This window comes from Taudactylus pleione, unplaced genomic scaffold (assembly GCF_031769625.1).
Source record: "Taudactylus pleione unplaced genomic scaffold, aTauple2 ptg000555l, whole genome shotgun sequence".
NCBI lineage: Eukaryota > Metazoa > Chordata > Amphibia > Anura > Myobatrachidae > Taudactylus > Taudactylus pleione.
Genome location: NW_028284957.1, coordinates 493,189 through 517,056, shown reverse-complemented (window position 1 = coordinate 517,056; position 23,868 = coordinate 493,189). Strand labels below are relative to the sequence as shown.

Below are 23,868 nucleotides of genomic sequence, written 5' to 3'. Positions count from 1 at the left end.
GTTCTCACAAATCTCCCAAAAATGTGTTAGCTGCACGTGTGCACATCTGGTCCTGCGATTCTGGTCGCAGTGCCCCGTAAGCTGCACATTGACATGCTGCTGGCACTTGGGGACGTTCCAGAAAACGGGGCGTTTCTGCCCCGTTTGTTGGCGTGCCCAAAGCCAGTGTCTCCGGCCTTTCACTGGCCCCGGTAGCGTGTTTTTCCGGATATCCTGAGCAACCAGCGGATCACAGAAGTCTTTGCAGTTGCACCCCAAAGCGCAGGCAGAATTTGCATTAACTGGCATATGCACCCGGTTTACGCCATGTGTACGCCACATACGTCAGCTTGGAGGCAGCGTGCATTTCATAATTTGTAAAATACATTATATGTAAGTAAAACAAAAACAATAACCATACCTTCTCTTTATATGTATAGCTATACTTTATACTATATGGTACAGAAGATGAAAACAGCTGCTACATCAATCAGGTGACACATCCCTTGGGAGGGGAGAGATTTGCATAAATCACATAAATATATATATATAATTTTTTATTATTATTATTTATTAACACATCTGAAAAATGAAACTGACGGGCTCCTGATAGAGACAGTAATCCGCAATGTCTGCAACATAAAGTATAAAACCGCGGAAAACTACAAGAGCGCGATTTAATTCATCGCCATGAAATTTCCAAAAAACCTGGCTGATTTGAGTAAACTGCTGGAGCGCATGAAAACCAGGGAGACCGGTGGGATATCCCGTTTGTCGCGGCACTACATGCCCCAGCAGCCGATTATAGAAGCGCACGTTGCCAATTGTAGAACTACAAGCGCCAGCATGCCCATGTTACAAGGTTTGCAGAGTATAACCCACCAGTCAGCCTCATTTGCGGTATGTGATGCAGAACTCCATGGGGGGATATAGGCCCTGATTCAGAGCCGCTCGTAAGCGGCCGCTCGTTCGTTCTGACCGATGTTCGCACATCTGCGCATGCGTACGGATTTTAATACGCATGCGCGAACCAGTCAGTGCGGCCGAAAATCGTTTGTTCGCTATATAGTGAATGCCTGCTATTTTGAGTGACAGAATGAGGCGTATGTGGGTGGTAACAGGGGAAGGTGCTTGAAAACGGGGGTGTGGAATTCGAACGCAGGCGTGCTTAAAGGTCAAAACGGGCGTTTTAAGGGTGTGCATAATTAATACAGCAGCGTCATTGACCATGTCACTTGGTTGTTTTATTGTCAGAACTGCTCGCAATATAGTGGTAGGAAAAACCAACCACAAGAATAGCGAGCAGTTCATACGCCGTCCGATGTACTCGATTAATCTAATAAATAGCGGACATGACGTATGCTGCGAGCGGCAAGGGGGCATATTTTTCAAAATTACAACCGCAAGTTTTGCTCGCTCGTTCAGACTTAGAGGCGTGAACAGACCGCAATTAGCGAACGGTTCATTTGAATAGCCACCCCTTGTTTTAGAACGAACGACCGCAAATAGCGAGCGGCTCTGAATGAGGGCCATAGATCAAGCCTTGGAGACTAATAAAGTGGAGAAGTTGCCCAAAAGCAACCAGTCAGCTTCTGTCACGTATCTAGCACAGTCTGAAATGACAGTTAGACGCTGATTGGTTGATTTAAGCAACTCCTCCACTTTCTCACTCTCCAAGGCTTGGTACATCTCCCCCCAAGTGTGCAGACGGTCCAGCTTCCAGCACGGTGACTGGGACTGAAACAAAAGGTAACTGCACATCCTCCTGCAAAGGTTTGAACTACTAGTGCTGCTTAGATTTCACCCGTGGCCCGCCCCCCTGGTGTTCCCTGATTGGCTGCAGCCCTGGCATCATTAGCATACAGGAATCTCAGTGTGTCAGGCAGCTTCAGTACATGAAATAAGTTTGCAGGCAGCTCCTCTGGTTGCAGGAGGGGGAGCAGCTCTTCTCTCTATGGGATCTTTCTTCTACTTTTTTTTTACTAATGATTTTTTTTTTTTAGATGATCCACATTTGTATTTATTTTTGGGATAGGGAAAAAGCAGTCGCCCCGTGCCACAGAAAGCTGCACAACCATTGATGGTCTCTCTCTGGGTTGGCACCAGTTAGCCTGTGATATTTGTTTCCCGTTACATTGTGCATTTGGTGTTGTAGCTGCCTGGAGAATTGCTCACTTTCCTGCTGCTGCTGCTGTGTTTGGATCCCTTTCACGTTCTCCGTAATATGGGAATAGGAGACACTGAAAATTCTCCAGCACTTCTCCGGGAGGGAGCGATGCCCTTCGTGCCATGTGCCACGGTGTAGGAAGCCGCCGTTGAATGCAAGAATTGGTGCCAGCAGCCGCTCTCTTGTGTTGGAGTCCCGTCAGCACCCATGGCTGGGCTATATAGTTCTACTCTGAAAACCTTGGAGGACCTTACGCTGGACTCTGGCTATGGGGCAGAGGACTCCTGCCGGTCCCTCAGCCTCTCCTCATCCAAATCCAACTCCCAGCCATTGGCGTCCTCCCAACATCGTGGCAATTGGTGGCATTACTCGGGTTCCATGAACAGCCGAAACAGCAGCTGGGACACCATGAATACCCCTCTGACAGAGGACTCTGATTTGGTGGACATGTTCTCCAGGTGCCACCGGCTACCTGAGTTAGAGGACTTCCCCTGGACGGATGAGGACATTGGGAAGCTGCTGAGGACAGGGAAAGGAGATGGTGGCAGGTGGGATTTCTCTCAGGATGCTGTGAGAAGAATGTCTCTCTTGCTCAGGAGGCCTCTCATCCGGATGTCCAGGGAAGCCCAGCGCTTGAGCGTTCTGCATGCCAAGTGCACACGCTACGAGATCCAAAGCGCCATGAAGCTCATCCTGAGCTGGGCGCTGTCGCAGAGCTGTGCCCTGGCCACGGTCCGAGCCCTGTCCCTCTACAGCATGAGCGCGGGGGATGGCCTACGGCAGGGCAAGTCTGCCCGCTGCGGCCTCTCCTTGTCGGTGGGGAGGTTCTTCAGGTGGATGGTGGACACTAGGATATCCGTGAGGATCCACGAGTATGCCGCCATTTGCTTGACCTCCTGCATGGAGAACCTGCTGGAGGAGATCAGGAACCGTGTCCTGGTCAGTCAAGGAGCTGATGGGGCGGAAATCTCTCTAGATGCCCTAGAAGTGGCGATTAACAATGACGCCGAGTTGTGGGGAGTCCTGCAGCCCTATGAGCACTTAATCTGTGGGAAGAACGCCAATGGTAAGGCACAACTTCTAACTCTTGCAGCACCTCTATTATTATAATGACCTGTAGTAGTTGTGTGGCGTGGGGCAGGTCTCAGTCATCGCCTTGCCAGTGGCTGGCTTCCACGCATAGACACTGTCTGCCAGTATGACTTGTTTAGATAGCTCTGTGTACATGGAGAGGTGGGGGGATAGGTCTCCATACTACACATACTCCATTAGTGTGCGTCTGGTATGCAGTATATAGACAGACAGACAGACTACAACATCAGCAGAGGGCAAGTCAATTCAGGACTACGAATATTTTATTATTGATCTATTCAGTGTTTATCTAGTATCCAGTCAGGATCGTGACACCAGAATGCTTACAGGTTCACAAATGTCGACATGGTTAAAAATGTTGACATGTCCATATTGGTCAGACTTTAACATGTCAACGCCAGAATGTCGACAGTCCGTTTTTGTGTTATTGTTAGAGTTAGGGGTAAGGTTTAAGGCTAAAATATGTCAAAAACGGTACGTCAAACTTCTGGTGTTGACAGGTTGAATGCCGATATTATGAACATGAGAGTATTTGTGAATGCTGACATGTTGCTTGTTGACCTAATGTCCATGTCGACATTGTGGCGGTTGACATTCAGAACATGTCGACATTCTGAATGTCGACTCTAGTTTTCATACTACACCCGGGAATCTTATATCAATGTATTCTGTGGCCTGATCCAGTCATTCTTTAGGGAACATCATAACCCTTATGCTATACATTAAAGTATGATTAATAATTTGTACATAAGGTTTATAAAAGATGAACTTGGCGCCCTGCATTAAACATGTTGAACTCCTTATCTATGACTACTCTCAGCTGGCCGAAGATGCTGGGGGTTATCTGTCAGAGGATGGGGCAGCTCCTGTTTACTAAATATATTCAGGTTTCTTTTGGCTTATGGTCTTCAACTTTTGGCCCTCCAGCTGCTGTGGAACTACAGATCCCAGGATGCCCTGCCAAAGTTTTAGCATGCTGTTATAGCAAAACGTGGCAGGGCATGATGGGATGTGTAGTTCCACAGCAGCTGGAGGGCCAAAGGTTTAGCTAGTAATGTCCATAGTCAGAGAAAATGCTTTTAAATTAAGAGGCCAGTCATGCCACCCCTATGCGTCACGTTAACCTATTCAAGGACCCCTCCTGTCATCTCTAATAATTTCCCCCAAATCGCTGGGCACCAGCAGCGTATATTGCGGAGCAGTGGGACTTTGACAGTTCCTGTAACCTTATTCCTGTGCACATGTTATCACAGTGACTGGTTTCCTATTATACATCTCCGCTTGTCACATCCAGCCTTCCATAATGCATATCTGTCTGCGAATTTACACGGTACATAAATGAGCATTAATTAGCACATTTTCAGCCTTGCACCTTTTATTATAGAAAAGCCAGTTGTCGCCTTCCCCACCCCCTAATTAATGTTACTATCTGTGTCCCCCAGACACATTGTGTACTCTTGAATATTGATGTATGCAAATACCAGAGCTTGATCAGGGGCAGGGGTGACCTGGCAAGCATTTAATGAGCAGGGCAGGGCACTGTTTGGGTGACATATGGAGACTGCACCAGTTTTGGCACTCTTTTGAATGTCTCACAGTTTGCATATATTAACGACTTTAGACTTTATTAACAGACCTGAAAAGAGGGTCCCCTGGGACTGTTGTGAAGGGTTTGCCGACCATTGTGTGTGTGTTTGGTTTCTTGGAGGTGTCACCTGCCCAGGCTGTAACCCAGGCCTCAGAACGCTCCTTGAAGGCTTCCGCACCGTGTACACTGTCAGAGGACTATTTCAGCATGACATTACTTTATTCTCATCCTAGATAAACCATCCCCATGTAAGGGGTAAATTTACTAAAGTGAGAGTTTTTAGAAGTGAGTTTTAGAAGAGATGTTGCCCATAGCAACCAATCAGATTCTACTTAACATTTAACTAGCACCTTCTAGAAGATAATAGCTAGAATCTGATTGGTTGCTATGGGCAACATCTCTTCTAAAACTCACTTCTAAAAACTCTCACTTTAGTAAATTTACCCCCAAGAGTGTACCTATCATGCAGGCACAGTGGGGACAGCCGTAGTGAAGCTTTACTTATGACAATGAAGCCATTCAGTACACTTTTGGTTCTACCCACCAAGAAGTTATTTCCAGTATGCATAGCATAGGCGGCCAAAAAACATATCACATGGAGAAGTGCGATGTTCTTTTATATACCGACAGGAACAATGTTAGCAAGTGTGCTAACACTAAAGCTCGGGGTGGAATTCATTTGACCAAAGTGGTTGTCTTCTACAGATTTGGCCTGTGCGTAGTTCTGGTTCAGATGGAACTGGATCTGGACAAGATAGGCTGGAAAATCTGGTTGGGCGTTGATGGCAAAGGCATGGGAACACATTGATGGCTGCCCCATAATTTTGCCAAAAAAAAGTTGGTTGAAAGTATTGAAGATTATATGTTGAGATGTGGGGAATGGTCCGATGTTAATCTGCCTGTACATTCTGGGACCCCTTTTGGCCCTGCTACTTTCTTGTCTGTGGACCTGATTCAGGCCCGCTTGCTAAGATGCCTTTGCACGCAGCCAGCCGATTGTTTGCATTCTGCGCATGCGTACGTATCGCAATGCGCGTGCGCATACCAGTGCAAGCGATCGGGAAGCGTACGCTCGCTGCGCATAGAGGGCCTGATTCAGCGCTCGCGAGCGGGTCGATGTTGGCCAAGTGCGCATGCGCACGAGGGAGCCGGCTCCGTCGTGTGCATGCGCGAGACCCGCATAGCGACGGGCAAGCCGTCGCTATGGGTCTCGCTACAAAGGTGGGCGTGGTTGGCCAGACGGAGGCGTTCCCATGGCAACGCCTACCGTCTGGGGCCGGCCCCACTGACATCACAAGTTATGTCAGTGGGAGTGTTTTTGGCTCTGATAGAGCCAAAAGCACTCCAGGGCTTGCGGCAACGAGACCCTACCACAAGGGTCTCGTCGCAAGCCCGATGGTCGCGATGGTCTTGACCATCGCGACCATCTTTTGGCCGCTCGCTATAGCTGTGGGTGGTCACCCACAGCTATGCGAGCGGCCAGGAGGCCGCTCTAAAAAAAAGAGAGGGAGGGCACTGATTCAGAGCGAAAGCTCTGAAAGAGCGTCCGACTCTGAATTAGGCCCAGACTGCCCAGTTGAGTGAGTGACAGGAGAAGCCGTTTGTGAGTGGAGGTGCGAACGCAGGCGTGCCTGAGCGTCCTAACGCCATTTCAGAAGCGTGCATAATTAAGACGCAGCGTCATAGTACATGTCACTTGGCTTAATTACACACTGAAGCGCTCGCAGTGCTTGCAGTAGGGTATGGTCAGCCACAAGTGCATGGTACTCGATGTTACCGACGGTTGCATACACTTCCTGGAGATGATGTGCGCAACTGGGCTTCTTAAGACAGGCTGGTGGGCATCTGCATACACAATGCGATCGCACGTTAAGACATAGTGGGTGTGCTAATGCCTTGCCGTGTGATCGCCTGCCTTGTAGAATTTGCATACGCATCTAGCGAGCGGGTCTGAATCAGGTCCTGTGTCCCCAGTTTTTGGCCTCTGCACCACAAGGAGGGAACGTGTCTCTACTTTGTGCACTCTGCAGATCGGAGGACAGACTCTGTATGCCTGAAGCCTGTTTGCGCCTGTGTTTGCATGCAGTAATATAAAAAACAGCCTGATATATTATGTAGCCGTCTATGGAAATTTAAAAAAAAAAAGTTCTTACAAAAAAAATATCGAATTTGGTGGTTTCAAAACTTTCTATGTTGATATTAGCTCTAATAATAATCAGCAATTTATAATCTTTATATTGTATATTACACTAATGGAAGTGTTGGTTTGTGCAGCCCAGTTATTATTGTCGTTGCCTCACAGCGATGTACCGTACTGTGTTGAGTCTGTATATTCGTCCCGTGTTAGTGTGGGTGTCATCCGGGTGCTCCTGTTTCCTCCCAAAATCCAACTTAAACATCTGTATTTGTGTAATATATACTGTATATACTATAAGATATAAATGCTGTGATGTTTAGTATTATTATTTCTGTATTTGGTAGGGAATTTAGACTACAAACTGGAATGGGGCAGGAACTGATAAGGGATGACCATTGTCCATTAGTGGTTAATAACCATCAATGGTTTTGCTATCGATGGTTGAGATCTGATGGTTCTGCCATCGATGGCTTCCTTGCAGTGATGTTTCGTTTTTAGTTTTTTTTTTTTTCCCCCCAATGCAGGGGCATGGAACTTAGCCCCACCCCCTGGACCTAATTGACTCAAGGCCCGATAGAAGAATCCCCAACAGGGATAGCCATGGATTGGTGCAAACCATCGATGATTCACCTTTGTGGTGTTATACCATTGATATTAATCACTGATGGCCCCATTGATAGTTAACCCACCGATGTCCATCTCTAGGGCTGATGTCAGTTACTTCATATGACAGCATCTGAGTGCACCCAAGATGGCTGCCTCTGCAATAATATAACTTTCACTCCTAGTATAATGTATTATTAATTGTTATGTGTGACCAGGATGGAAAGAGCGCTGCTCTAGTTGCTGTCCCAAACAGCAGAATGGTTAGACGCCCCTCTCCCTCCTTTGTGCAATATGCATATATTAATTACTAGGCCGTGCGGCACAGTCAGCAAAAATTTTACATATACATGTATACTGGAATCTGATTGGTTGCTTCCACTGGTGTACAAGTGCACTTTACTAAACTTACCCCATGTTCCCTTTGGAATGCTGCATTCAAAGCAATCAGTGATCTCCATGCAAATAAGCCCAGTCTGCCCAGTCATGTGCAAAGCTACAATATAGGCCATGGTCCAAACAGCGATCATGCACCATATCCGTCTCCACCTCCTCCCCAATTGCTTTGATCCATGACCTCTATACTAACAGCAGAATGCTCTGTGGTATGTGCATTATTCTTGTGTGATGCTAAATACACCTGTGTACACAGGGCCTGATTCAGAGCCGAACGCTCTGACCAGAGCGCTCGCTCTGAATCAGGGCCCTCCTCCCTAAAAATGGAGCGGCCTCTTGGACGCTCGCATAGCTGTGGGATAACGAGCGTCCATGATGATGGTCGCGATGGTCAAGACCATCGCGACCATCGGGCTTGCGACGAGACCCTGCGGTAGGGTCTCGATGCCGCAAGCCCTGGAGTGATTTTGGCTCAGTGATCAGAGCCAAAATCACTCCCACTGACATCACTACTGATGTCAGTGGGGCCGGACTCAGACGGGCGTTCCCATGGGAACACCTCCGTCTGGCAGCCACGCCCCCGGCACGCCCACCAAAGGGGGCGTGCTGTCACTCACCATCGACAGCACGCCCCCTTTGCTGCTCCGGGTCTCGCGCATGCGCACAACGGAGCTCCCTCCGTCGTGCGCTTGCGCATTAGGGCACCATCGACCCGCTTGCGAGCGTCCTTCGTTCGCGAGCGGGTCTGAATTAGGCCCTCAAGACCTTACAGCATAAGCCGGCCGTTTGTGTCATCTCTAAGGGGTTAAGGGCCTCATACCAAGGTGGACGCAGTGCGGATATGCGTGCAGTTGACCAATGTTATTTGTCCTGAGTTTGCAGGGCTGGTGCAAGTATCAGTGGAGCGACCGGTGTTTGCGCCAATGGTGCGTCTAAATATGCAGAGTGATGGAAGTCCGCTGTCCTCAGATGCTGCAAGTGGGCGCCTCAGTTGTTTGAAAATCTGATGCGGTATTAGCATAAAGACGCAACTGCGAGAATCAGACCCTATGGGCATGAGGTACTAAGGTCAAAATTGTGGTAAAACCACCGAAAATGAAGTTTTCAGGAATTTTATCGCATTTCTCATATGAACCAAACTCCGAAATGCGATACATTCCAGAGTTTGGACCCGGTGGGTATTGGCATCATTACATGGCTATACCCAATAGAAGCCTTTGGGCTTTTTTTTCCGTGATGCCCCCTGAGGGGGATCCAGTTGGATCTCTCCCAGGTCCCTACGCGGAGCGCACGTCTTTCTGCGCTTGTATAGAATGATGGGGGGACTTCTGGCTTATAAACCCGTAAGTTCCTCTCGTACCGGAAGAGCTGTCCTTTGCGATTTTCTAGGTACGTACCGGTGATATTATCGGCGGTATGTACACGATAATTGGCGGTATGTACAGCATGGCGGATGCGATGCTTAGTACCTCCCCCCCTATATAGGCAAACATATTTTACATTTATGTATATGTAGAGGACAAACCTGCTGTAAGAACCTGTGATATAGGAAATTGTTGCAAGATTTGGGCTGAACAGAACTTTGTTGGCGTTAGTGGTCGCACGTACACGCGTTAAAGCCAAACATGGGAACATGTCATGTAACTTATAAGCCATCTTGTTTCATGGATTTTTGTTCCCCCTCCTTTTCCTGTTTTCCCCAGCACCTTCTCACCATGGTCTATGGTGCTCAGGAGTCACTTCTAGCCTCGTTAATTATTTACACAGTAACAGCGGCCGCAGCTCCGTGCTCCTGAAACCTCTGGTTACGCTGGATCCTCGATCCAGATGTCTGTAACCCAGCAGGGCGTTGGCTGAACGTTTTCCAAAACCCCACTTGAAATATCTGAAAGCAATTAGTTGTCTTTTCTGCAATCTGACAATCTTCTGAGGTGGGAGACAAAGCCACACTTCAGACAGTGCGAGCCGGGGAGGGGGCGTAATGCAGTAACTGCCCCTTGGGCGTTAATATTAAATTTATATTACAGTCTCGTAAATTATTATTTTTTTTTACGTTTTTATTTTTTCTTGTAATTCTTACACCAGTATTTTGCTAAAATTGAACCTTTGAAGGAATTCATGGGCTCACCTTATGGCTATCTAGCACAAAATGTCTAATATTACACTTTTTTTGTTTTGTTTTCTAGTATTTGGTAGGTGGAGGTGCTGGATATGTGGATATTTTTCGCTGGACGATAAACCCTGATTTATAATTTTTTCCTTCTGCGAGATATTGTGACTTGGCGTTTGAGCCTGCGCATGCTGTAATTATTGGACTGAGGGCCTGATTCAGAGGCGCACGCTGTTTGCGTGCGCTCGCTCTGAATCAGGGCGTTCTTTTTTTTCCCGGCCTCCAGGCCGCTCGCACAGCTGTGGGTGGCCAAGCACAGCTTGTGCGAGTGGCCTGGCGATGGTCGCGATTATCGCGACCATCGGGCTTGCAGCGAGACCCTGCGGGAGAGTCTCGGCTCCCGCAAGCCCGAGTGGACTTCCTGCTCTAACAGAGCAGGAAGTCCACTAATGACATCACAAGTGATGTCAGTAGGGCCGCCCACAAACGCAGGCGTTCTTAAGGGAAAGCCTGCGTGCGTGCAGCCACCTCCCCCCTGCCTACAAAACGGGGCGAGCTGTCAATCAACATCGACTGCCATCGCTCGCTGGGGCTCGCGCATGCGTACGCCGGAGGCGGCGCATGCGCAGGGGCCATACATCGACCCGCTTGTGAGCGCTATGCGCTTGCGAGCTGGTCTGAATCAGGCCCTGAGGTTTCTAGAAATAGTGATATGTATATATATATCTTATAGACACAATATAACACATATGCACTCCTATATTATTCAACTATTCTGAATCCCCATAACAAACAATAGGGGGGTCTGCCACTGTTTACATTCATAGAGATACTAGGTACAGAGCAAGTCCTTGAGCGGGTTTACAAGACGTTGTTAATGGTCAGTGCTGGACATTCCATGAATGGACTGGTCCAACACTGTTGGGCCAATCAGTGTCGGCACTATGGGGCTTTGAGACTTGCTAATAAGAGGGTGGTTAGAAGTGTCCTGTGTCACTAGTGATCTCGCTGTGACAAAACGTGCAATGTAGTGATGGGCTCATTAGTCCAGAACTGGCTCTTGGACTGACTGGTGTGATAATGGAAAGCCATACATTGTTGAGTTGTTTAATAGTTGAACAGCACGGTGTCATAGTGGTTAGCATATGAGTTCAATTCTTGAACAAAGCCCTATCTGTGTGAAGTTTGTATGTTCTAGTACTTACATGGGTTTCATCTCCCACTCCAAAATCAAATATGTAACAGGGCTAAATAGGGCCCTGTGCCAGCCCGCCCCCTAGCGCCTGATATCATGACGTTGGGCACATGACGTCAGTCTCACTAAGGGGGTGGGAACAGTAAGTATGTATATTTATATATATATTCCTGATTTAGGGCAGGAATGCTGACGCATCGCATTTGGGATGCGATGCATTCCGCCACCCTTCGCATGCATGCCGGTATGTATGAAGAACACTGCAAAGGACAGCTCTCTTGGTACAGACCCAGAAGTTGCGGGAGGCTCCCGATTTTTCGGGTAGCCCCCCTCACCCCTGAAAGAGTAGGCAGACCTCCCGCATCCCGCCCACTTCTAGTGAAGTTGGCAGGGTGGGGAGATTTTACAGGTCCGTGGGAGCGGGTGGGGCTAAATTGTGCAACTCACTTTTAGCCCCGCCCCTCCTGCAGACCCATAAATTGTGTGGGGTTTTTTTTTACCCATAAAAGGGGCGGGGCCTATTGACGCCTACAGTCTGGCCCCCCTCAAAACTGACAGCAGAGTCTACTCTCCGGGCTTTTCCCAGAGCGGATGCGAGGAAAGTCGGTATGTATGATGTAGAGTGCTGACATAATTAATTAAAATAGAAAAACTTTTTTTTTTTTTGTTCCTTCTTTTTCTTGCTGCAGAAATCTAGTACAGGTACATAGTAAAATATGAAATTGGCAAATTAATAAGACCCCAATTGTTGTCTGAGGCGGTGACAGTGTTTTCACCTGTCCATGATGTCTGACAAGAATTTGTGCTTTTTTGGTTGTGCATGTGGTGTTTTTGTTGTTTTTGGGGGTTTTTTTGTCACATGTTTATGGGAAATCGCCGCAAGCAATTGGCTGTGGTTTGTTTCTTTCCCTTTTCAGTGATGAAATCATCTGGTCCTTTCTGTGGGAGATTTTATTCTCTACATCTGGCTCCCAGCAAACGCTCTGCCCAAGGCCACAGAAAGTCCTGAGTCAGGCGGAGATGACCTCATTATCCTTGATGTCCCGTTTTAGATTAGCGCCCTGTGGAATCTCTGCCAGGGAAGCAGTACACATATCTGGGGGGAATTCTGTAACGGACACAAATTGTTCTGCTCCCAGTCCTTACACCTCTACAGATGGTTCACAGGGCCTGATTCAGACCCGGACGCTATTTGCGTCCGCTCGGTGGCTAAAAGGGGCCGGCTATTTAAATCATGTGCTCGCACTGCGTTGCGTAAAGCCGTCCACTAAGTAATAGCGAGCAGCCGCACTATGCGCTCGCACCTGTATAAAGACGCCCCTTTGCCACTCGCAACACACGTCATCTCCGGCAGTTGTAGGATTAATCGGGATCATCGAGAGCCATCGGAGCTGCTCGCAGCGCTTGTGGTAGCCTTTTCCCACCACAACATTGCGAGCAGTTCAGGCTAAAATACAACTCAGTCACGTGTGTAATGACGCTACTTTGCTAATTATGCACACCCATTAAACGCTGTTCTGACGGTCGGGCACGCCTGCATTCGTACATCCACACCCCCGTTTACAAGCACCTTCCCCTGTTACCACCCACAAACGGCACTATCTGTCACTCAAAGTAGCGGCCCGGCTACGGGCGAACACTTTCCCATCGCAATGACTGGTTTGCGCACACGCACTGCAACTCATACCCATGCGCAAATTGCGAAAAATCGCTCAATGCGAGCGAGCGCAGCATAGCGTCCGGAACTGAATCAGGCCCACAGTCCACAAAGTCAGTAATGAATTTTGCACTTGTTTTTATCCCTCTTTCTGGTTGCAAAGAGTAAGTGTGGAAATCGGTGAATTGAACTGGTGCCTGGTGGCTGGATGTATGACGGTTCGCAATTTGCCTGCGATGCAAAAACACAAAAGACAGTTCTCTCGGTAAGAGCTGTCCTTTGCAAGCGAGGGACTACCAGGTGCCGCAGAATGACACACGTGCCGGTGGGGGTGCTGGGAGGGATCTGATTGGATACCTCTCACATCACTCTGCAAAGAGAAGCCCATAGTATTCTATTGGGCAACGTTATCTAAAGATGGCGTTGTTCACCGCCGCCAATGCGATATATTCTGGGGCTTGGTGCGTATGAAAAATGTGGTCAAAACCCCGACAACTGAATTTTCGGGGTTTGACTGCAATTCTGGCTTTGGTGCATCTCGCCCTGGGTGCTTTACAATCTATTTGTTTGTTTAATGACTTTTCTAAACTAGATATTTCCTCCTTACTGGTTGGCCCTACTGCCCTGCGCAACTTAGACACTGCGAGAAGAGAAGCGTACCATATTTTTCTTCATTTTGCATCTTAGTCACATTGCAGATAGAGCGTAAAGTCGCTCACAATGTTCTGGGGACGTTGGGCTGCGGCTTTAATGGCAAAGCAACTGGCTTTACACATTTACAAAGTTGCTGATGAACGAAATTCGGCCTGAGGAAAAGTTGCGGCCACTTGCATCGTAGCCCTTTTTACACAGATTCAGACAAATGTGTGTATATATGTATATATATATATATATATATATATATATATATATATATATACTGTACTGTAGATAATACATACAGTATATAAATATTTTTTTTTCTATAGCTTCGCCCCCATTAGCTCCACCCACTGTTCCTGAACCTATTTTTCCAGAAGAATAGCCCTGGACACATCGGTATGGCAAATAATAAAAGTTCAATCACCTGGAACAAGATAAAATCTATACAGTATTACATCCCATAAATTAATTTCTCTGCTCCCTAAGAACATGTGCCTACAAATACTTGATGTATCCTTTAGATAGATGGTGTTAAGCGTAACACATACTTGCTGACTTTTGTTTTTTTCCTCTCCGGGAGAAGCCCGTGGAGGAGAAGCAGGTGGGTAGCAATGGGGGCGGGGCCTGATGGTCTGCGTCATCAAGCCCCACCCCCTCTCAGTAAATCGCCACGATTGTTGCCAATTTAAATAGAGGTGGGGCCTGATGATGCGATTCTCGCAGAATCGTGTTATTAAACCCCTCCCCCTACATGGGAATCCGCGAATGCCCTGGAAATTCTCCCCCATTCCGCCTGCTTCACTAGGAAGTGGGCAGGAATGCGGGAGAAGTTCCTACTCTACCGGAGGTTACCAGAAAAATCGGGAGCCTCCCCTGACTTCCGGGAGAGTAGACATGTATGGCGTAACATATTCATGTATCACTGTCCCTGCCTCAGTGGAGCTTGCAATCTAATTCCCCCACCAATCACTTTTCATCATCATCATAATCGCATTATTTAGCGTTTTTTCCAATAGGATTTAAAGCACTTGAAGCCATATTACAAAGTAGGCAGCCATTTTGTGCGCCCTTGAATGCTTGCAGTGGGTCAATACACAATATGAAATAGAAGATAAAATACAGGATACACACAAAAATTCTGTGGATTATTTATCCTGTCTGCAAATGTACCGGGTGAGGCGGCCATCTTTGGGTGAGGCGGCCATCTTGGGTGCGCTGATCAGAATCATACCTACTTCTGCAAGGCGTCCATGCAAATCACTTTTGTCAAATAATAACCAATCAATACCTTGTATGTTATACTTGCTGGACTGGTAGGCCCATTCCTTCCTGACAGGCAGCACAGAGCGTCCACTAGAACTGAGGCTGGGAGCCAGGGTGACTGTACAGTGGTGGGTTACTATCGCCATGTCTCTAAATAAAGACTGTGCAAGGCTCTTACACCTAAGTGGAATGGGGGAGGAAGGAAGCCGAGAGGTCACTGGCCTGGATTTCACTTTCATGTTGGCAGCTACCTCAGGCTGTTGCGTGTTATCATGGTAAACGTCACGGCATCTGGTGTTAGCTGCTATCAGCACCGTGTCTCGGCCTTCTCCTGTTTGTATTCTTAGGCTGAACTGATTTGTCTGTGGCAACAAAATGTAATTTATTGGAGTCATTTCAATTAGGACCAATGGTAAATTTTTCGGCATATGGTTCACATACATTGCGCACAAATCCTGTACATATACAGAAACTTTGAGTCACAATTTTATACACACCCTTATGTGGCTGTGAGCTAAAATGCGCAATTTAAGGGTGATGTAGAATTCCATTGCCGGGGTTCAGATGGTGCCACAACGGCACCTCAAATCTCCCCTAATTTAATTGACCCCATTGAGAAGTAAGGTTCTAATACTCTTATTTCCAGGCAAAAGTAACTCTGAATGTCAAAAATGTCTATCGGCCGCTTATGTGTTACGCAGCACTCAGACTGAACGGAACACTTTCTCTAGGGATGCAGTCAAAGGCAATCCATGAAAAAGTGGACAGTTATGCTGATTGTTAAAATGTCGTCAGACAACGTGTCAACATTGTCCGAATGTTGACAAGTGAAATGAAATGTCAACAGGTGAAATGTCAGCATTGTCAGAATGTCACATTAGGGTTAGGCCGCGGGGGGAGGTTAGAATTAGGCTGTGGGGGGAGGTTAGGGTTAGGCTCTGGGGGGAGTTTAGGGTTAGGCTGTGGGAGGAGGTTAGGGTTAGGTACTAGACATAGGTGTAGGAGTTAGGGGAGAGAAACTGACCTGAATGCTGAAGAATCGGAGGTCTGACCCGGAAGTTACAGTCACATGACCACCTGGGAACCTGAAGATGCCGCTGCCCGCTGGAGCCCATGCAGCCATTGGGGGCGAGTTAAAGCACAGCAGGTTACAAATCTTGCGGACCCCTGAAAGCAATGCTTCTATATGGGAGCCCATACTCATTCAGTATGCAAAAAGGGATCCTTCTCAGCACACAGAAAGTCTCACTTTATGCCTTATGTTCATGTGGACATTTTGTGTGACCCAGAGGAGACATGGACCCTAAATTCTAAAAAAAAATTGACATTTTCACAGGATTTGTGGCATATTTTTCACAATCCTACTTTTTATTGCTGATGTGATAAATCTTTTTTGAGCCAAATTTGCAATATGAAAATGAATATTGTCAAGCATTTATACTAAAATCCTCTTGCCAGGAGACGGGCTTCACTACTGCTTCCTGGTTTGAGTCCCCGACAGCCAATGCACATTTGCGGCGCATGCGTCACCGGGGGGCCATAAACACTTTGCATTCATGAGCTTCGTAAATCCGTTAGCACAGCAGCCCCCATAGAAACCAATGGGGGCTGTGGCTCCTGTCGTGGAGGGACTTCAGCAGATATTGGGAGATATTTGCCGTGCTCTCTCCATGGTACAATCAGGGGATTTTATATTTGCTGATATCCCCCAAAAACTGGTGTTGTCAGGGAAAATTCCGCAAATATGGAGTCTCTGTGTGGCATACAATGTGAACTAGGGGCACTGTGCAGCATACAATGTGAGCTGGGGGCACTGTGTGGTATACAGTGTGAACCGGGGTGCACTGTAGGGCATAGAATGTGAACCGGAGGCACTGGGCGGCATACAATGTGAACTGGGGGCACTGTAGCATACAGTGTAAACTGGGGCACTGTGTGGCATATAATGTGAACTGGTGGACTGTGGCATACAATGTGAACTGGGGGCACTGTGTGGCATACAATGTGAGCTGGGGCACTGGTATACAATGTGAGCTGGGGGCACTGTGTTGCATACAATGTGAGCTGGGGGCACTGTGTTGCATACAATGTGAACTGGGGGCATTGTGTGGAATACAATGTGACCTGGAGTCTCTGTGTAGCATACAATGTGTACTGGGTGCACTGTGTGGAATACAATGTAACCTGGAGTCCCTGTGTTGCATACAATGTGTACTGGGGCACTGTGTGGCATACAGTGTGTACTGGGGGCATGGTATGGAATACAATGTGACCTGGGGTCTCTGTGTAGCATACAATGTGTACTGGGGGCACTGTGGAATACAATGTGACCTGGGGTCTCTGTGTAGCATACAATGTGTACTGGGGCAATGTGGAATACAATGTGACCTGGAGTCTCTGTGTGGCATACAATGTGTACTGGGGCACTGTGGAATACAATGTGACCTGGAGTCTCTGTGTTGCATACAATGTGTACTGGGGGCAATGTGGAATACAATGTGACCTGGAGTCTCTGTGTTGCATACAGTGTGTACTGGGGGCACTGTGTGGCATACAATGTGAGCTGGAGGTACTGTGTTGCATACAATGTGACCTGGAGTCTCTGTGTAGCATGCAATGTGTACTGGGGGCACGGTGTGGAATACAATGTGACCTGGGGTCTCTGTGTAGCATACAATGTGTACTGGGGGCACTGTGGAATACAATGTGACCTGGGGTCTCTGTGTAGCATACAGTGTGTACTGGGGGCACTGTGGAATACAATGTGACCTGGAGTCTCTGTGTTGCATACAATGTGTACTGGGGGCACTGTGTGGCATACAATGTGTACTGGGCACTGTGGAATACAATGTGACCTGGAGTCTCTGTGTTGCATACAATGTGAGCTGGAGGCACTGTGTTGCATAGAATGTGACCTGGATTCTCTGTGTAGCATACAATGTGTACTGGGGGCACTGTGTAGCATACAATGTGTACTGGGGGCACCTGTGTGGCATACAATGTGTACTGGGGGCACTGTGTGGCATACAATGTGTACTGGGGGCACGGTGTGGAATACAATGTGACCTGGGGTCTCTGTGTAGCATACAATGTGTACTGGGGGCACTGTGTGGCATACATTGTGAGCTGGGGGCACTTTGTGGAATACAATGTGACCTGGAGTCTCTGTGTTGCATACAATGTGTACTGGGGGCACTGTGTGGCATACAATGTACTGGGGGCACTGTGTGGAATACAATGTGACCTGGGGTCTCTGTGTAGCATACAATGTGTACTGGGGCACTGTGTGGCATACATTGTGAGCTGGGGGCACTTTGTAGCATACAATGTGTACTGGGGCAATGTGGAATACAATGTGACATGGAGTCTCTGTGTTGCATACAGTGTGTACTGGGGGCACTGTGTGGCATACAATGTGAGCTGGAGGTACTGTGTTGCATACAATGTGACCTGGAGTCTCTGTGTAGCATGCAATGTGTACTGGGGGCACAGTGTGGAATACAATGTGACCTGGGGTCTCTGTGTAGCATACAATGTGTACTGGGGGCACGGTGTGGAATACAATGTGACCTGGGATGTCTGTGTAGCATACAATGTGTACTGGGGCACTGTGGAATACAATGTGACCTGGGGTCTCTGTGTAGCATACAGTGTGTACTGGGGGCACTGTGGAATACAATGTGACCTGGAGTCTCTGTGTTGCATACAATGTGTACAGGGGCACTGTGTGGCATACAATGTGTACTGGGCACTGTGGAATACAATGTGACCTGGAGTCTCTGTGTTGCATACAATGTGAGCTGGAGGCACTGTGTTGCATATAATGTGATCTGGAGTCTCTGTGTAGCATATAATGTGTACTGGGGGCACTGTGTAGCATACAATGTGTACTGGGGGCACTGTGTGGCATACAATGTGTACTGGGGGCACGGTGTGGAATACAATGTGACCTGGGGTCTCTGTGTAGCATACAATGTACTGGGGGCACTGTGTGGAATACAATGTGACCTGGAGTCTCTGTGTTGCATACAATGTGTACTGGAGTGGGGGCACTGTGTGGCATACAATGTACTGGGGGCACTGTGTGGAATACAATGTCACCTGGGGTCTCTGTGTAGCATACAATGTGTACTGGGGGCACTGTGTGGCATACATTGTGAGCTGGGGGCACTTTGTGGAATACAATGTGACCTGGGGTCTCTGTGTAGCATACAATGTGTACTGGGGGCACTGTGTGGAATACAATGTGAGCTGGGGGCACTTTGTGGCATACAATGTGTACTGGGGGCACGGTGTGGAATACAATGTGACCTGGGGTCTCTGTGTTTCATACAATGTGTACTGGGGGCACTGTGTGGCATACAATGTGTACTGGGGGCACTGTGTGGAATACAATGTGACCTGGGGTCTCTGTGTAGCATACAATGTGTACTGGGGGCACTGTGTGGCATACAATGTGAGCTGGGGGCACTTTGTGGCATACAATGTGACCTGGGGTCTCTGTGTTGCATACAATGTGTACTGGGGGCACTGTGTGGCATACAATGTGAGCTGGGGGCACTTTGTGGCATACAATGTGACCTGGGGTCTCTGTGTTGCATACAATGTGTACTGGGGGCACTGTGTGGCATACAATGTGAGCTGGGGGCACTGTGTGGCATACAATGTGACCTGGGGTCTCTGTGTAGCATACAATGTGCACTGGGGGCACTGTGTGGCATACAATGTGTACTGGGGGCACTGTGTGGCATACAATGTGACCTGGGGTCTCTGTGTAACATACAATGTGTACTGGGGGCACTGTGTAGCATACAATGTGTACTGGGGGCACTGTGTGAAATACAATGTGACCTGGGGTCTCTGTGTAGCATACAATGTGTACTGGGGGCACTGTGTGGCATACAATGTGAGCTGGGGGCACTTTGTGGCATACAATGTGACCTGGGGTCTCTGTGTGGCATACAATGTGAGCTGGGGGCACTGTGTGGCATACAATGTGACCTGGGGTCTCTGTGTAGCATACAATGTGCACTGGGGGCACTGTGTGGCATACAATGTGTACTGGGGGCACTGTGTGGCATACAATGTGACCTGGGGTCTCTGTGTAACATACAATGTGTACTGGGGGCACTGTGTAGCATACAATGTGTACTGGGGGCACTGTGTGGAATACAATGTGTACTGGGGGCACTGTGCAGCATACAATGTGTACTGGGGCACTGTGTTGCATACAATGTGACCTGGGGGCACTGTGTTGCATACAATGTGACCTGGGGTCTCTGTGTGGCATACAATGTGACCTGGGGTCTCTATGTAACATACAATGTGACCTGGGGTCTCTGTGTAACATACAATGTGTACTGGGGGCACTATGTTACATATGATATAATTTGCTTCCATGAAATGAAGATAATGCGCAGTGAATCATTTAATGCAAGCTTGTAATTTAGCTTCCATATACTTCATATTATTCCATATTTCAGCTCTGTACCTACCGGGGAAGTGGGATATGTGAGGGGGGGGGATTATAGCCAATATCAATGCTGGAGACTGGAAGCAGACGGCCGTTTGCCTGCAGTGAATTAGGGGGTTTGTTTTGACAAATTACTTCAGTCGCTTGAAACAAGTGAAGCTAAAAGTCCTGCTCACTGACAGTAGCCGAGCGTAGCGTGCCAATCTCTGGGGGCGCCATACGTATTCTGAGGTATGGAAAATAATTTCCCTGCACTGTGTATATGTGTAACATCTGTCTTGTTACACAGGAGCCCTACAGATGACAGCTGACTAAGGACAGGGGGGGAATTGCCTCTGTCACTGGCCCTCAGGAAGGGCTGACTGTCTCCAAATTTATTTATATTTTTCGTTGGCTGGTTTTGTTCCATTTTTCTCTGCCAGCTGCAAATTGCACCCCCATTGTTTTATTCTTCTTTGGATATTATCCTAATTCTTATCTTTTTTTTGATGGCTGCTCGATGTGCGTCAAAGTTACCGATATGTCCACAGCTAAGCGACGTCGTACGCAGATAAGAAGACAGCAGTGGGCGTCCCCATGCTCAGGTGATCTTTGTAACCATTAGAATATTTTCGCAGCTGCGTTGCGTACAAAATCTCAACTGCGATCACATTAGCGACCATCTCCGCATCAGCCCCTCTTTAAGCACATGCCGGTGCCTATTTTCCGGTTATATATATATATATATATATATATATATATATATATATATATATATTATGGATATTTTACACAAAATTTCACAGGGATACTTGCCAGCTAAGCTAACAATCTAATTCTGAGATGGTAGGTCACACCAAACCACTGAAATATTTCTTGTCCATCTTAAAAGCCTATCTTGCACATTATAGCTAATATAGTATGTACTTCATACTATATACTAGTGTCATAATTCCCCTTACATCAATTAGTACATTAGTAGTGCTTTCTTTTCTATACAATAAAACATTCTAAAAGTGATACATATAGGAACTTGTTGAAATAATATAGCTATAGAGGCTTCAATCTAAAGCCTCAATGTCACAAAAGTTTATAATACTTTTGGGGGATAGATTTACTTAACGCCGGTTTGTCAAAGTCGCCAATGATCTGCGGCTTTGAGTGATGAATTTAAAGCAGAAAACACGCCTGATTTAGCATTGATTTCTGTTGCCGTTTTAAAACTATCGACGATGGGCGTCTTAGAAATACTGCGGGTTTGTAAATCTATCGTTATTTTTTTTCCTTTCATTTGTTTTTTTTATTTCCAATACACCAAAATATCTGATGTCACGTTTAGACTGGATAATGTAGGACTTTCTTTTGTTTATATAGAAGTTTACTAAAGTGATTTCAGAAAGTCTTCCGTCCTTCCACCTGCTTCCTTTCACAGGTTGTACTATGGCGAAGTGTTTGTCTTGTACAATACAGAAGTTCCGTATACAGGGCCTGATTCAGAGGCGCTCGCTATTTGCGAGCGCTCGCTCTGAATCAGGGCGTTTTTTTTAAATTTAAATCTGCCTCCAGGCCGCTCGCATAACTGTGGGTGATCACCCACAGCATTTGCGGGCGGCCTGGCGATGGTCACGATTATCGCGACCATCGGGCTTACGATGAGACCCTTGTGGTAGGGTCTCGGTTCCCGCAAGCCCGAGTGAACTTCCTAATCTAATAGAGCAGGAAGTTCACTACTGACATCACGAATGATGTCAGTAGGGCCGCCCACAAACGGCAGGCGTTCCTTCGGGAACGCCTCCGTTTGTCCAGCCACCCCCCCTCCCCGCTTAGAAAACGGAGCGAGCTATTGATCAACATCGACAGCCGCCCTGTTTTGTAGCGTGCCCCGGAGCGAGTGAAGTTCTCACTCGCTCCGGGGCATGTGCATTGCGCACGCCGCGCATGCGCACTGGCCGACCATCGACCCGCTTGCGAGCGGGTCTGAATCAGGCCCACAGTGTCAGACGTAGTCAGTGCTGCTGTACTGCAGGGAGGCACCTATGTGTGCCTCTCCTAGCATCTCACCGTTACCTCCCAATCACTCCCTGACATCCTGACCGTCCTCTTCTTGCAGAGCATCCTCTGCCAAATCTCAGCTGTTGCCATGGGATCAAGACCCAGACAGGAAATCATGGCAGAGTGGGCCCTGGTCCAACACACACGCACACACACACACGCACGCACACACACACACGCACGCACACACACACACCAGGCAAACTATTCAAGTATAAAGTTGGGGAAAAAAATATTCAGCGAGAGAGAGGAAGGAGAAAGAAGAGTCTGTTCCTGAGCGTGCCTGGGAGCCGGTGACATTGGTGTTTCACCCTGGTCCGCACTCCTTCATTGCTGCGCTTATTCCAGAACTAACACGGAAAACATAACCTTCTGCTAGGAGCATACTATATACTATTATTTGTAACCACAGCTTCTCCTGCTAGTGCTCTAGTTGTCATCTATAGATGAATCGATGCCCATAAGTCTGAATAGGCTGTCTTGTGGGTGACTGTCATAGCAACATGGGGGAGGTCCGGGTACGGTCACCCCTGGCACTAAAACGATAAGATCCATGTAACCTGGCTACATTGGCAGCTTCTATATGAGCTAGTATTGAATCCAAATACCCTTTATCATGTGTCAAAAAGATCTATTAGTACAGTGTTTCCCAACTGTAGTCCTCATTGCATGTTTTCCAGATCTCCTAGTCATATTTACTGACCTTTCTGACATCCTCTCTGGGAGCAGCCCAGAGAGGAGACACTGCTGTCAGCTTCAGGGGGCGTGGGTCAGACTGTAGACATAATTAAGCTCCGCCCCTTTACGGGAATTTGAGGGTCCGCGAGGAGGGGCTAAATGGGTGCGGACCCGCCATAAAATCTCCCCATCCTGCCCACTTCACTAGGAAGTGGGAGAGATGTGGGAGAGCTGCCTGCTCTTTCGGAGGTGTAGAGGGGCTACCCGAAAAATCGGGAGCCTCCCACAACTTCCGGAAAAGTAGGCTAGTATGCTCCTAGTTGGTGCACAGGTGTATTCATTACTGGCCGACACACATTTAGAGCCGCCCCTAACTATTGTTTTAATTATAATTTATTTTATTACTAGTTATTTATATAGCGCACACACATGAATTGTGTCATCCTAGTCCTGACTCCAGGTCGTAATACCACGAAATGCGTTAAAATGTTGTGAAGGGGGGGGGGGGGGGTGCAGGGTCATGATTATGGAAATCGTAGGGCCAGGCCTCTCATATTGGGACCTCCAGCTTGATGGATCACCCCGAGCATCCCAGCAAAGGCTGGCTAGTGTAACCTTGGGCTCATGTTGAGTTAAACTTCCATAAGTTTGCGCAGTGTTAAATCTACAAACAAATCGGTTCTTCACACGCCCAGAAACACGCTACACGCATGTATTGCGGCTCCTGGGCACTATAACTCTCAAATTTTATATAACATGTGAATATTTAATAGTCTTATACCTGAGGGAACTAGTTGATTTTTTACGTTTTAGGATGGATTCCTGGGTTTTATTATGTGAAACGAAAATTGGTGGAA

The 23,868-nt window shown here is 47.6% G+C and overlaps 1 protein-coding gene across 1 annotated transcript in view; it reads left to right on the top strand.

Moving 5' to 3' along the window:
- Positions 1-1,898: 1,898 nt before the first annotated feature.
- Positions 1,899-23,868, top strand: part of ABTB2 (ankyrin repeat and BTB domain containing 2) — a 132,172-nt gene continuing 110,202 nt past the window's right edge. Inside the window, exon 1 of the mRNA XM_088452625.1 lies at positions 1,899-3,212. Within this exon, the coding sequence (XP_088308751.1) occupies positions 2,354-3,212 (859 nt within the window). The 5' untranslated portion in view covers positions 1,899-2,353. The remainder of the gene's footprint in view (positions 3,213-23,868) is intronic.